The sequence below is a fragment of the Lathyrus oleraceus genome, chromosome 6 (genome assembly GCF_024323335.1).
Source record: "Lathyrus oleraceus cultivar Zhongwan6 chromosome 6, CAAS_Psat_ZW6_1.0, whole genome shotgun sequence".
NCBI classification, from domain to species: Eukaryota; Viridiplantae; Streptophyta; class Magnoliopsida; order Fabales; family Fabaceae; genus Lathyrus; species Lathyrus oleraceus.
In genome coordinates this window covers 311797671-311810413 of record NC_066584.1, presented here as the reverse complement: position 1 = coordinate 311810413, position 12743 = coordinate 311797671, and the positions used below count along the sequence as shown (strand labels likewise).

The following is a 12743-nucleotide window of genomic DNA, read 5'->3' as shown; positions in this document are numbered from 1 at the left end:
GAATCTAATGTAGCTCTGTACGAACTAACGTCTTAAATCAAGTTTCTCAAAAGTGTTTAAACATGTTGAGATATATGCATTAACAGATATTCAGGAGAGAAAATGTGAACTAGTATCTTGAATAAGTTTCTTAGAAGTGAATAAAAAACACGTTGACATATATACATTAACCGCATACCCAGAAGAGAAAAAGTATTATGGATAATCAATCATAAACTTTTTCGATATAAATTATTTGCACATTTAGTGTTATTTTCTTTACACATGCATCGAATTAAATCTCCCCGTTATTAATATATTTAATAATTAAAAGAACAAATGACATAATGATTAATCTCATGTATAAAAAATATTGCATTTTCAATGCATATCAATTAATCTCATCCTTTATTCTCAACTTCCACCCATATACCAATCGTATATGAGCATTTCATTTAATTTCAGCACAGATGAATATATGTCTATGAATGCTTGAGAAGCTTAAAACTCATAATAACATATACCAGAAATTAGTGTACAAAGAAAACAGGGAAGAGATTATGGGCTGTTAAATCTCAATACAAATTTGTAACAGTGAAAAACAATGGTCTACATAGTTCACGACAGCATTTCCCTTTGTTTTTACAATTCCAAAACAACATACGCAGCTCAACTTTCCTTCGCAGACCAGCTGTGACAACAACCTTTTCGCCAAAATCAACTTCATACTTTTGCACCAAGGAAGGACTGCAAGGAAGCAGAAAACTTAGAAATATATTTTGCAAATGCATCAACACGAATAAGTAAAAATATAAAACATGGACAATAGTGATGCAAACTCGTGTGGTATAGCAATATTCTAGATTAAGTGATTGGTGATGAAATTGCTTAAGAGCTTCCTGCTGTTTAGCAGAAAATCTTCATACTGAAAGAAAAAATCAATGCAACAGTATCTGTATACAAGTTGGGAGCATTTGAAACAACTGATTCACCCAATGGCTTTGGCTGCTTCAGAGTTCTCAGTAGAAAATCTCCATGAATGTAGCTTTTTCCATTGCTAAATTCAATGCCGCAAATGTTTTCTTGCATGACTATCACATAAAATCCCAGATCATTCCAATAATTTAAAATTATGCCAGATATGGTTAATATGGAAATCACACAAAACTACAATACTATTCACTGGAAAAATATTTATCATGAAATAAATCACAGAACAACAAAAGTGTGCTTCAACAAAGTCACCTTATCTACAAATTCTGTGTTGTCGTGATAAGCAGTTATTTTTATAATTACTTTTTTAAAATAAACCAGATTCTAGAAAAATGACCATACATTTATCTAATTTAATATATGCTCTCCATAATACACAGACAAATAGAGTCACAGCAAGAAGAGAGAAAAAAACGTCAAGATGCATGGAATTGCCAACTCACCGTGACGATTAAACTTCACAAATAAATACATATTTCTGGCTCACATACCATAAAATATGTTTCTCCTAATTTTGTGCATGTATTGCATCTGCAAATATTAAACTATCTTCCTACCTTTACACCTGCTGGAGAGTTTCCTGGTTTAGCAGTTGTTGTACTTCCGAAATTGAGCCTTGCTTTCTTATCAGCTGGCTTTAATATTTGGAAAGAGCACATAAGTGTCTCATCAACACTCATCATAGCACCGGCATTGTCAAACTCCCCACAGTAATTAGGTGCCGAAAATATTGTAACAAGCTGTCGGTTAGCAAAGAACTCATATCCATCCTCCACCACCTGGTAAAAAAATAATAATGCAATTTAAATTTAATAGCACGGTTAATTGAGATGTACTATTCTTTAATACCAATATAGGAATGTTCATAATGAAGTGTCACACATAACTAATATATCATTTGAAGGGAGATTTTAATCCTCAATACATAAATGTGTCAAAGAATAACTCTAAGTTCGCATAAATAAAGTAACTATAATAACCCTGAGAGAAAGATTAGGATTGCTTGAAATATGTTTTCATATCATAGAAATAGAAATGGGAATACAAACTCAACCCTGTATACCTAGCAACATATTGAGAACCAAAGGCAAAAGTTTACCTGATGAGCCCGGCAAACAAGATCCAAATCATGTTTTTGAAGAAACTCCGAGACCTTATCAGAACCAAATGTATATGACACTCCCCTGTCATTCATTCCCCAACCTTGAACTTCTTTGCTAGGGTCTGACCACAGGAGATCGCAAAGCAAACCTGTATCAGGCACATCAGTCGGCCGCTGTAAATTTCTAATCTGATCCAAATTATGCAAGTCGGGAGAAAGTCCGCCATGCATGCACAAAATCTTTTCATCAATTAGAGCTGCCACGGGTAGACAATTGAAGCAATCCGTAAACACCTTCCATACCCTTACATTGAACCTTCTTTTACACTCATCATAAAATCCGTATATTCGGTTAATAGAAGCACATTCGTGGTTTCCCCTCAAAAGAAAAAAATTCTCAGGATATTTTATTTTATATGCTAAAAGAAGACATATTGTTTCTAAACTTTGCTTCCCTCGATCCACATAATCGCCCAAAAACAAGTAGTTGGACTGAGGAGGTAATCCACCATACTCAAAAAGCCTTAGAAGATCAGAATATTGACCATGAATGTCGCCTGAAAGATCAACAAAAGAATATTCAGAAATTATTCCACAAATAATACCAGGGACTACAATAGATGTAGAATGTTTACATAAATGGAGATCTTTGTATTTCATGTGCCAAAACAATGTCATGCACACGGATACATCCAATTCAAGCAACCTTTTATTGCTAGGTCCTATTTTTCACTTATTTTTACTCTTCCGTTTATAAATAACTGCTTCTAGCAAAATTGCCATTTGAACTCATTAGTATATACTCTTGAACAAACCCAGTTGGTTCTAGTGACGCGGAGTCAATTTGCTTTAAGCAAGTTTCAGATTTGAATCTTGTCAAAGAAAAAAAGGCAATTGAAGAGTTTTATCCCTTAAACAGGTTCACCTAGGTCAAGTTAGGTTAGTACCATTCGGATACCAGTTCAGTGTATAGTTTTCAGTCACCAAATACTACATAGTAGATCAGATTCATACAAGGATATTACGGTTAAAATTTGAGTGAAGCACCAAGTTGGTCTCTGGATTTGTAAAGTGTTAGCATGTTGGTTCTAGAAATTAAGAAAGTGGCAAAATTGTCTCCGAAATTGTAGATTGTAATTCATTTTAGTCCCAGAATGACTAATGTTACCTTCTTAATTTCAGAGATTAACATGACAAGACCCTACAATTTTAGAGCCAAAATATAGCTCCACCTCGTTGAAGTTTTTATCATTTCAAATAATTGCTTCTAACAGCACTGTTATGAATTCATGAATATAAAATCCTCAATCACCAAGTCATCAACTAACTTTGAGCAACAAAAAATCATATTTCAAGAAGAAAATTTATTGAAAAAGAATAGCATATTTAAAAAGAATAATTTTTAAAAAATAAAAATAAAATAAAAAGGCAATGCCAATACCCCATAATTGGTTTTCGTTCTTACCGGATGTCTTTACCATCTTGAAGGAAAGTTTCTCAAAATTAAAACATGATTTAAGTTTGATTATGCACTTATTTGGTCATTGGTAATTTGCATGTAACATATGTTGGCAGATGTCAATGCAAATTTCTTAGAATTTGGGTTATCTCATTCAATGTGAAACTCTAACACACCTCTCTCACGCCCAGGACTGTACATCTAGAGTGTGACCCGAGTGGTCTAATAGTGGCGACCTCATAGCAAGTGGCCTATTGAATCTTAAATTGGCTCTAATACCATCTTAGAATCTGGGCTATCTCATCCAATGAGACTTAAAAATATTTAAACAGATTTTTTTTTGCTTAGTTTTATCTTCCACACAAAAAAATCAGTAATTTGAGCTAAAAACCTATCAAGCATACATGTAGCGTGTTGTATTTTAAGTTTGAAGTTTCAACCTTGGAATCTGTTAGGACCCCAAATGAGAATGTGGACCCAAATAGGCAATTAGTAAACCAGTTGTCCATGCCCATTGTGTGGAATGTGATGTTGGAAGAATATATGAAATGGAAGGGAAAGAATGTAATGTGGCAAGAGTTGAAGAGCAAGCAAGTGTTGTGTGACCATTCTGTTATAAGTGGATAGGAAGAGTGAGAAAAGGGAATGAAGAGAGAATCATTTCTGTTAGGTAAGAAGTTTACATTTTCTGAGTAGCTATGCTCTAGGATAGCATGGATTAATTATTCGCTTCATCATTTCTGTTAGGTCTGCATTCCCATTTGGGGTCCTAACAGAATCCAACTGTAACACTACCATCCTTTTTCCCAGTTGTTCAATACCAACCCTGGGTTAACTGGCTAAGTGTAAGAAAATAATAAAGAAGAATTGGGCAGACAACCACAGATCAGATCTAATATATAGAAGAAATAAAATCACATGTCAAAAATATTTTGCTTAAGGAAATCAGACAATTTTATAATCTCAGGTACAAAATCTTTGATCTTGAGACAACAAAGTTGGCACTGCGGCAACTATATTGACTCATTACAGTTTAACAAATATGAGTCATTTCAAGGAAACTTGAAAATGAGGTTCTTGCACAACATTCAATAATAGTCATGTCATGGACAACCATATCAAAGAAAATTCTCTCTATGTACCAGTTTGCACACATCTTCTCTAGTAAACTCAGCTTATGACAGCTTGAACAATTAAACTCCTAGATACAACAATAGTCTACACTAAGCCCAATATTCCCAAAACAGAACCTCAATATCCACACAGGGCTTGTACCAATTTACCGCTGCAAATGTGCTTGTAAGGGAGAAAAATGGAACTTACAAGATAAAGGAGTTACATATCAGCAGAAAGCAAATTATGCTATCCAGGTTAGAAAAGCGTCTTATATGGCACATCATGGCATAAAACTTTCAATTTCCCAAATAGTAAAGCAGATTTTACATGAATTAGACATATAATAAGTAAAATTTTGCAATGATGTATTTAAACAAATATATGTCTAATACAAATATAAAATTTAGCGTGTCGTGGGATGGTTGCTTTTTGATATTTTTGACAAATTAGATGAATAGTACTATAAACATATATAATATATTTAATATGAAATTAAACAAATAACTCAACTCAAGAAATATTCATAGTAAAATCAAGCATCACGTTTTAGTCAAAATATATTTAAACACTAACGAAAGTCAAGAAAACAAAGAAAGCAAGGGAACAATTAAAAATAATGTAGAACAATATCAATACGGCGAGGGGGGGAGTCAGACAGAGGGGTTTGAGGGGAAAGTCAGACAGAGGGGTTTGAGGGGAAAGCCAGACAGAGGGGTTTGAGGGGAAAGCCAGAAGTTCAAAACAGTGCGAGAAAAATCAGAGAAACAGAGGAGGAGAAAGGGGACGACGAAGCCGAACAGAGGAGGAGGTAATAAATTAGAGAAACAGAAGACAAGAATGAGGATGAAAAGAAACAGTTCATTGGATTTGGGACGACGGGATTCACAGCAAGTATCAACGATGGCAGAAAGAAACAAAAACAGAGTAGGAGACGCAGCAAAGAAGGAAGCAGGAAGTAATCATATGGCGTCGCAGAGAAGGAATGAAGAGAAGGGGGTGGGGTAGGGTAGGATAGGGTTTTGCATGCAAAATATCACGAATACCCTTCAAACGTCTCAATTTTTAAGGGCATGTTGGGGTTTTACATTGAATTCATTGTAACAGACACGATACACACAATATGACAGGGTGATATGTTCTTTGTGAAAGCGTATGTAATACGCAGCACTCTGGCCTTTACCGTGGCGGCCTGCAGCCGCAGCGTTATTGACCGAGATTAATCACCTAGTTGGCTTCTAATGCTTTTATTTGCATCAAAGTGATAACATTGTTTTTCTCCTGCATTACATTTCAGTGTAAAATAAATTATCAAATAGGTGAGAATAATTGATACGGCCATTTTTCCAATTATTTCATAAAACAAAACAGATAGACCGAAGCATTTGATTTTAAGAATACTGAATTTAAAGGTTTGGCCTTTTTTATAGAATAAGCTCCACCAGCATCATCAACCAACCCTTATTCCTATTTTGAGGTAAAATAGCTCTGGGAAGACATGCACAAAACATGGTCTAATAAGTCATAATTCAATTCAATTGAAAAGCATAAAAAGAACAAGTGTTGAAGTATTTGATAATTTTGACTAAAGGTAAACGAGGCATGAAAGAAGCGAAAGGCTAGCAAGGTTTCAACTTTCAATGGAAATGAGAAGTACTGCCACAACTGCATCTGGTCAAGACAGACTTAAGTGCAATGGTCAATTGATTTCACTTCGGGACCTAAGCTGGAAATAAGCTTGGGCTCATCCACTTTTACATTATTTCACATGACTTCTCATCCATGCCTTTTTCTTCACACAAATCAGCTAACATGTCATAATTTTACTTCTTAATTGACATATTTAAGAGATGATCCACATCAGCGCGAAAATATCTGTGGTTGGAAGGAAATGACAGATCTCTTAATCACACAAATAAAATTCATATTGAGAACTGTGAAAACAACCTGATGCAGCTTGTCCTTATCTAACTAACTTGTAACAAATCAACTATCATTAACAACTTTTATTCTCGTGATAATACTCCCGTACACCTATGGCTCCCATAAAATCAGGATAAAGGAATCCTTTTAACATGACTTTGGATTATATGATACAAAATTATTTCTATACTATTTTACTTATTTATATTCCTTCTTATACAACTGACTCCAGATCCTTTGAAATCTGGAGCTTCATTATACTCCCTCCCACGAAACAGTGTTAGCACAATACTTGAACTTTATGATAATACAGAGCCCTCCAATTGGGATATAAATAAAGTCGCAGTTGCTGAGATGAATAGGTAGAGGACAGACATACTCTTAGGAAGCAACAAAACCGAATTGACAATGAAGCCTCTCTTACCACCGATTTGAGGCACAAAGATCAGAGGTTACCATGGGATAAAAGTCGAGAGGAACACCAACAATGGCTTCAGATTTGGGAAGAAGACACTGAGGCAGCAACACCAACACGGGCTTAATCATTGCAAAGCCAAAATCTATGTTGGTGGTGACAATCTTCATGGCTTGGCTCTGCAGTCTTGAGTGCTGAGGAGTGGTTAAAATGAGAGAAGGACACGGGAGAGGATGAGTGATGAACAATTCATACAGCAGAGGACTGTTCTTCCACACAGAACTCTTTTCAACCTTAAAGAATTTGTATCCTTCCACCATTTCTCTCATCTTTGTAGTCTTGGATAGGAGGAAGCTCTGGTGATGGGTATTAGTAAGGGATACTATTGTTGAAAAAGGGAGACAGAGGCGAAGCTACTTTCATAGTGAAATTGACGAGGGAGGAGGATGTCACGGCAGTAGTGGCAGCAGTGGTTCTGATGTCAGAGTTTATTCATTTGGCTTGTCCGACTTTGTTCATTGTAGAAGTCACCCACTTGAGTCGTGCCTCAGCCATAGACCCAATGAGGTATGAAGGAAAAGTTGGGCTTTGCAACCGTGGAAATTAGGTTTCGGTGGGAACTTATGTCTTGGCCGTTGGTAAACACATATGTTGTTGGAAAGAGACTTGTTTATAGAGGCAGAGTGAAACATGGAAGTTGTGAGCTCCATTGATGGAGCTTTGATACCATAAAAATATGGTTTGAAGAAAGTGTGTATGTGTGTGAGAGAGAGATATCTTAATCACACAATCAAAACTCATTTGAAAAAATATGAAAACAATCTGACGCTAACTTGTGCTTATATAGCACTACAGTCGACAACAACTAAACAACTTATCGCTAAGTAACTGCTATTAACAACTTTCATTCTCCTAATACTGAAGAAAGCAGTAGACAAACTTAATTCAAATTATCTCCCACAAACTTTGTTACTTATACAGTGTAAGTAACGCACTCAATAATTAGCATACACAATACAAATAACCCCCCCAAAAAAACATACAATTAGGCAGTGAATTTGTAACCACGCACAGAATACCGAAAAAACACCACAATAATAATGAAACAACAACAAAAACAAAAACAAAAACAAGCAAAACGTTAGCATATTCTAAAACAGATCATCATAATCCATGCTAAAACGCAAAATCATGAAACAAAGCAACAAAATAAAACTACAAAAATGAAGAAAATTTACCACAAATCTTAATAGGTGCTTCAAGTTCCAATAAATTAGGTTGCTGCAAGAAAATCTCTCTGGCAGCAGCACATAGCTGACGGATCTCCGCCTCCGACAACTGAACCTGCTTCCCGGGACGGCTACGAACTTCAAGGAGTCGATTGATTATGTCATCCAAAACCGCTTGCTCCATTTCTGAAAAACAAAAGTCAACGTTGTTATTGGATGTGAAAATCACGATGAAGAAGATGAAAGTTGATATAAAAATAATCGAAAACGAAATCGTGAGATGAAGAAAGAGTAGAACAAGTTGAGGAATTACTTGCCGAATGAAAACGACGACTATGACGATGAAGACGAGGAAAACAGCGTCGTTTTGATAGCAAAACGGTGTCGTTGGAGGTTTACGGAGTGAGAAGTTTGGGTTTCATTCAATCAAGAGAGAAGAAAGCAATTTCATATATCAGTGGGAAGAAAGGGGATTGATATTAATTAGGTTACGAAATGAACACACGTTTCGATATTTTACTTCAATTTTCTATTTTATTTTTTAATTCTTCGAAAATATAACAATCTATTTACTTTTATTTTTTTATAATTTTTTTAAATTTCTTAGGCCGTTTCTTCTTCTTTTTGAAATGATCTCTTATTTCCAATCATTAAAAAAATTCAATGGTAATGACTAGTTCAACTCAAGGTGATAGGTTCTTTCCCTTATTACTATGACAGTTTTTCATCTTATTCTTAAAGAGAGTGAGGAGTGTATTGAATTTAAATATAAATAAGATGTTGTTATGAAAAAAAAAAAAAAAATTAAAAACCGGAAAGTATTAACTTTTGAGATTTTCTTTTGAAGAATTTCTACAACTAGAATTTTAAATTTGGATTTTAATAGATTTGTAGCACAAAATCTTAGGATTTGAAAAGATTTTATATATTTTTAGTAATTATAAAAATATAATAACAACCAAAAAAGAGTAATAAATCAATTTTATGATTTTGATCATGAAAAAATGAGGTTTTTTTACTGAGATAATCCAGTTTTTCGAAAAAATTCCCAAAATACCCCAGTTTTCAGCAAAATTCCCAATCTACCCCACTTTTAGAAGGAGGCGCCAATTGGATTGGCGCCCCCTCTTAAAAATTGCAAGGAGGCGCCAATTGGATTGGCTAGGGCACCTGCCCTAGCCAATCCAATTGGCGCCTATGTGTAATTTTTAAGAGGGGGCGCCAATCCAATTGGCGCCTCCCTTAAAAAAGCCTCAAATGGAAAAACCTCCAACATGAAAGTTGTAGATCTTTTCAAGACAATGAATTTGGATATAAATTTTTCATCATTTGGATTTTTTATGAGAAAGTTATGGGCAGTTGAAGTTGGACTTCTGAGTTTTTCAACTGTTATCTGACCTATAATGTTTTGTATTGTTGCATGTGTTTCTTTTAGGAATATGAATTTTTGTCCAACATAACATTTGAAGTAGACATCTTAAATTTTCCAATGCACTTGGTCCCACCTCAAAATAATTAAAAATGAGTGAGTTAGGTCTTTGCGAACTTGACCCGAAATTAGGGTTTATGTCAAAACATGTGTATGTGAATTTTGCCAAAAGGGACCAACTTCAAGCCCTTCTGTTTGAATGATAAAAGCCTCAAATGACAAAACCTTCAATATAAAAGTTGTAGATCTTTTCAAGATAATGAATTTGGACTAAAGTTTTGCATCATTTGCAATTTTTATAAGAAAGGTATGGGCACCTGAACTTGGACTCTTTGACATTTTAACTGTTATCTGACCTATAATGTTTTGTATTATTGCATGTGTTTCTTTTAGGAATATGAATTTTTGTCCAACATAACATTTGAAGTAGACATCTTAAATTTTCCAATGCACTTGGTCCCACCTCAAAATAATTAAAAATGAGTGAGTTAGGTCCTTGCGAACTTGACCCAAAATTAGGGTTTCTGTCAAAACATGTGTATGTGAATTTTGCCAAAAGGGACCAAATTCAAGCCCTTCTAAAAGCCTCAAATGACAAAACCTTCAACATAAAAGTTTTAGATCTTTTCAAGATAACGAATTTGGATAAAAAAATTGCATCATTTGCATTTTTTATGAGAAAGGTATGGGCACCTGAACTTGGACTCTTTGACATTTTAACTGTTATCTGACCTATAATGTTTTGTATTATTGCATGTGTTTCTTTTAGGAATATGAATTTTTTTTCCAACATAACATTTGAAGTAGACATCTTAAATTTTTCAATGCACTTGGTCCCACCTCAAAATAATTAAAAATGAGTGAGTTAGGTCCTTGCGAACTTGACCCAAAATTAGGGTTTCTGTCAAAACATGTGTATGTGAATTTTGCCAAAATGGAGTTTCAGTCAAAGAAACCTAATGTTTGGAGTTTACACAAAGATAAATTTGATATAATACGAATTGATATTAATAAAATTTGGATTTTACACAAAGAATCCTAATGGTGATGACCGGGATCACCTAACCGGCCTCCGGTCCCACATCCCCTAGCTACCCTAACCCTTGGCCCTAACCCACGTTGACGATTCTGCACCAGTGTTTGTTCATCTGATGGTCCAGGAGCGTATTCAGCCAACTCAGCATAGTCTTCAGTATTCAATGATGGTGTACCGGCGTAGCTGAGCTCATGACCCATGCTAGAGAAGTTGGGGTGTGGTTGACTCATGGATGGGCGACCGGGACGGTTGAAGGGAGACATGGGTGTGAATGATGGGTCTAGGAACGGTTGGAAAGGTTATTGGGGTGTTTGGAAGATATATGGTTGTGGGATGTTTTGGTATTGTGATGTTTGGGGTTCTTGGCTACGGTAGGAGGAGGGGCGGTTAGTGTTTTGGCTAAGGCGACTTTGGAAGGGTGATGGTGTGGGTGCGAAGCAATGTTCGGTTTGAGGTTGATGGTCCATTTGTTGGTGGTGGTGTGGGGGATGTTCTTGGTATTGGGGTTGGGTGAATGGCATGTTTTGGTTGTATGTTTGTCTGTTTGTGGAACGGAAAGTTTGGCAGATAGGTGGTTGTGAGTAACCGGGCTGAGAATGTTGTTGGGGGTTAGATGTTGATCCTTCTTGTGTGTAACTTGTCTGGCGTGGGTCGTAGAGGTACATATCATCGGCGATGAATTGAAATCCAACCGATCTGTACCAAGCCATATAAGTACCACTTGGTTTTACCTCATTTGGCATGACTGCGTCAGTTAAGACATGGTCATGACGGTGCTTCCACTTGCGACACTCTGATCTTGCGAAGGTTTGCCAAGGGTTGTAGTTCCATTGGTCGTTCACTTTACGCATATGCCATTCTCCTAGGCTAGCTGGGGGGTCTGGGATATTCTGGACCATACCGAACTGCAGCTTCACACGATCGGTGTTGTGCATCTCCACTGTTGTGAACCGTATTATCGGTGTGCATGATGTTCATACGGCTGCGTCTTCAGGGTTGACCTGATGCTCATGATCCATATTAAGGTATGGACGCCAAATGAACTGAAATGTTAAAGACGATATGATTTAAATGAATGTAGAAAAAGTCAACATAATATGACGAATTAATGAAGTTATTTTGCTTACGTCTGTCGGTCGAAGGTGATCCAACAGGTTGCGATACTGAGTAATACAGTGTCTCGGACATCTGTTGTAATTCATACCACGTGCCGACCATCTACACCAAAAAGTTAAAATAAATTAGTTATGGGTACTAAACTGTAAGGAAGTAAGTAAAGATATAGCAATTTAAACAACTTACTTTTTTGCATATGGAAAAGTGAAGGGGTTGTTATTGACCGGTGCTAGAGACGGTAGTCTTGACCATCCCCATGCTTGTAGCAAAACAGCACATCCAGAAAATGTAGATGTGTCTTTGTGGGAGTTTTTGCACAACGAACTATAGAGATAGGCTAGACATGCGGATCCCCAACTGTAACTACCTATTCTATCTATATGTCTAAGTAAAGGTAAGTACATAATATGCATGCTAGAACCACTACCTTCGGGAAATAAAAAGGATCCTAGTAACAACATAATGTAACATCTAGTTTTGATTATTCGAGCATCTTCGCTAGAATGCTCATCTAAATATAAACTATTATAATATGAATTTAGGCGTGAGAGTAGTATACCTTGACCTCTAGCATTATCATCTAACAAATCAGTGTCTAAAAGCTCCATGCAAATTGAATTTGCATAGTTGAGTCTTACCATTAACAGCTTTGCCTTCAATTCGTAGTCCTAAAAGCATGTAGACGTCTTCTAATGTCACGGTACACTCACCGGTTGGAAACCAAAATGTGTGTGTCTCTGGCCTCCATCTTTCGCATAAGGCTAGAATGAACTTGTTATCTATAGACCAAGACATAATCTTGCTAATGTGACCAAAACCGACGAGTTCAACATAAGGTTGAATCATCGGGTCCATTGGGACAAATTCGTGGACTCGAGTTCGAAACCTTGATACATCCTATAATAGAAATAATATAACACTTGACTAAGTTGGTATTTCAAAATAAAAT

At 36.0% G+C, this 12743-nt stretch overlaps 1 protein-coding gene across 3 annotated transcripts; it reads right to left on the bottom strand.

Annotated features, from left to right (window-relative positions):
* Nucleotides 1-477: 477 nt before the first annotated feature.
* LOC127098379 (serine/threonine-protein phosphatase PP1 isozyme 2) lies at nucleotides 478-8737 on the bottom strand. 3 transcript variants are annotated; one of them, XR_007793346.1, is made up of 5 exons: nucleotides 8527-8721; nucleotides 8223-8399; nucleotides 2072-2631; nucleotides 972-1751; nucleotides 478-726 (listed from the first exon to the last, which is right to left on the bottom strand). XR_007793346.1 is itself a non-coding variant. In XM_051036965.1 (5 exons), exons 2-5 carry the CDS (start codon nucleotides 8395-8397, stop codon nucleotides 703-705), a joined length of 981 nt encoding a protein of 326 aa, XP_050892922.1. In that variant the 5' UTR covers nucleotides 8398-8399; nucleotides 8531-8737; the 3' UTR covers nucleotides 478-702. The 3 variants fall into 3 exon arrangements, 2 of the variants coding, with proteins under 2 accessions (XP_050892922.1, XP_050892921.1); XM_051036965.1 differs by having other exon boundaries at nucleotides 1530-1751; nucleotides 8531-8737; XM_051036964.1 differs by having other exon boundaries at nucleotides 1530-1751.
* Between the last annotated feature and the right edge of the window lie 4006 nt (nucleotides 8738-12743).

What these genes read in the sequence shown, in the direction of transcription:
- LOC127098379 (XM_051036965.1), bottom strand. Translation starts at nt 8,397, where the DNA reads ATGGAGCAAGCGGTTTTGGATGACATAATCAATCGACTCCTTGAAGTT. An exon ending in AGCACCTATTAAGATTTGTG is followed by an intron (nt 2,632 to 8,222) that starts GTAAATTTTCTT and finishes TTGATCTTTCAG; the next exon opens with GCGACATTCATGGTCAATAT. An exon ending in TTGTTTGCCGGGCTCATCAG is followed by an intron (nt 1,752 to 2,071) that starts GTAAACTTTTGC and finishes TTTTTTTACCAG; the next exon opens with GTGGTGGAGGATGGATATGA.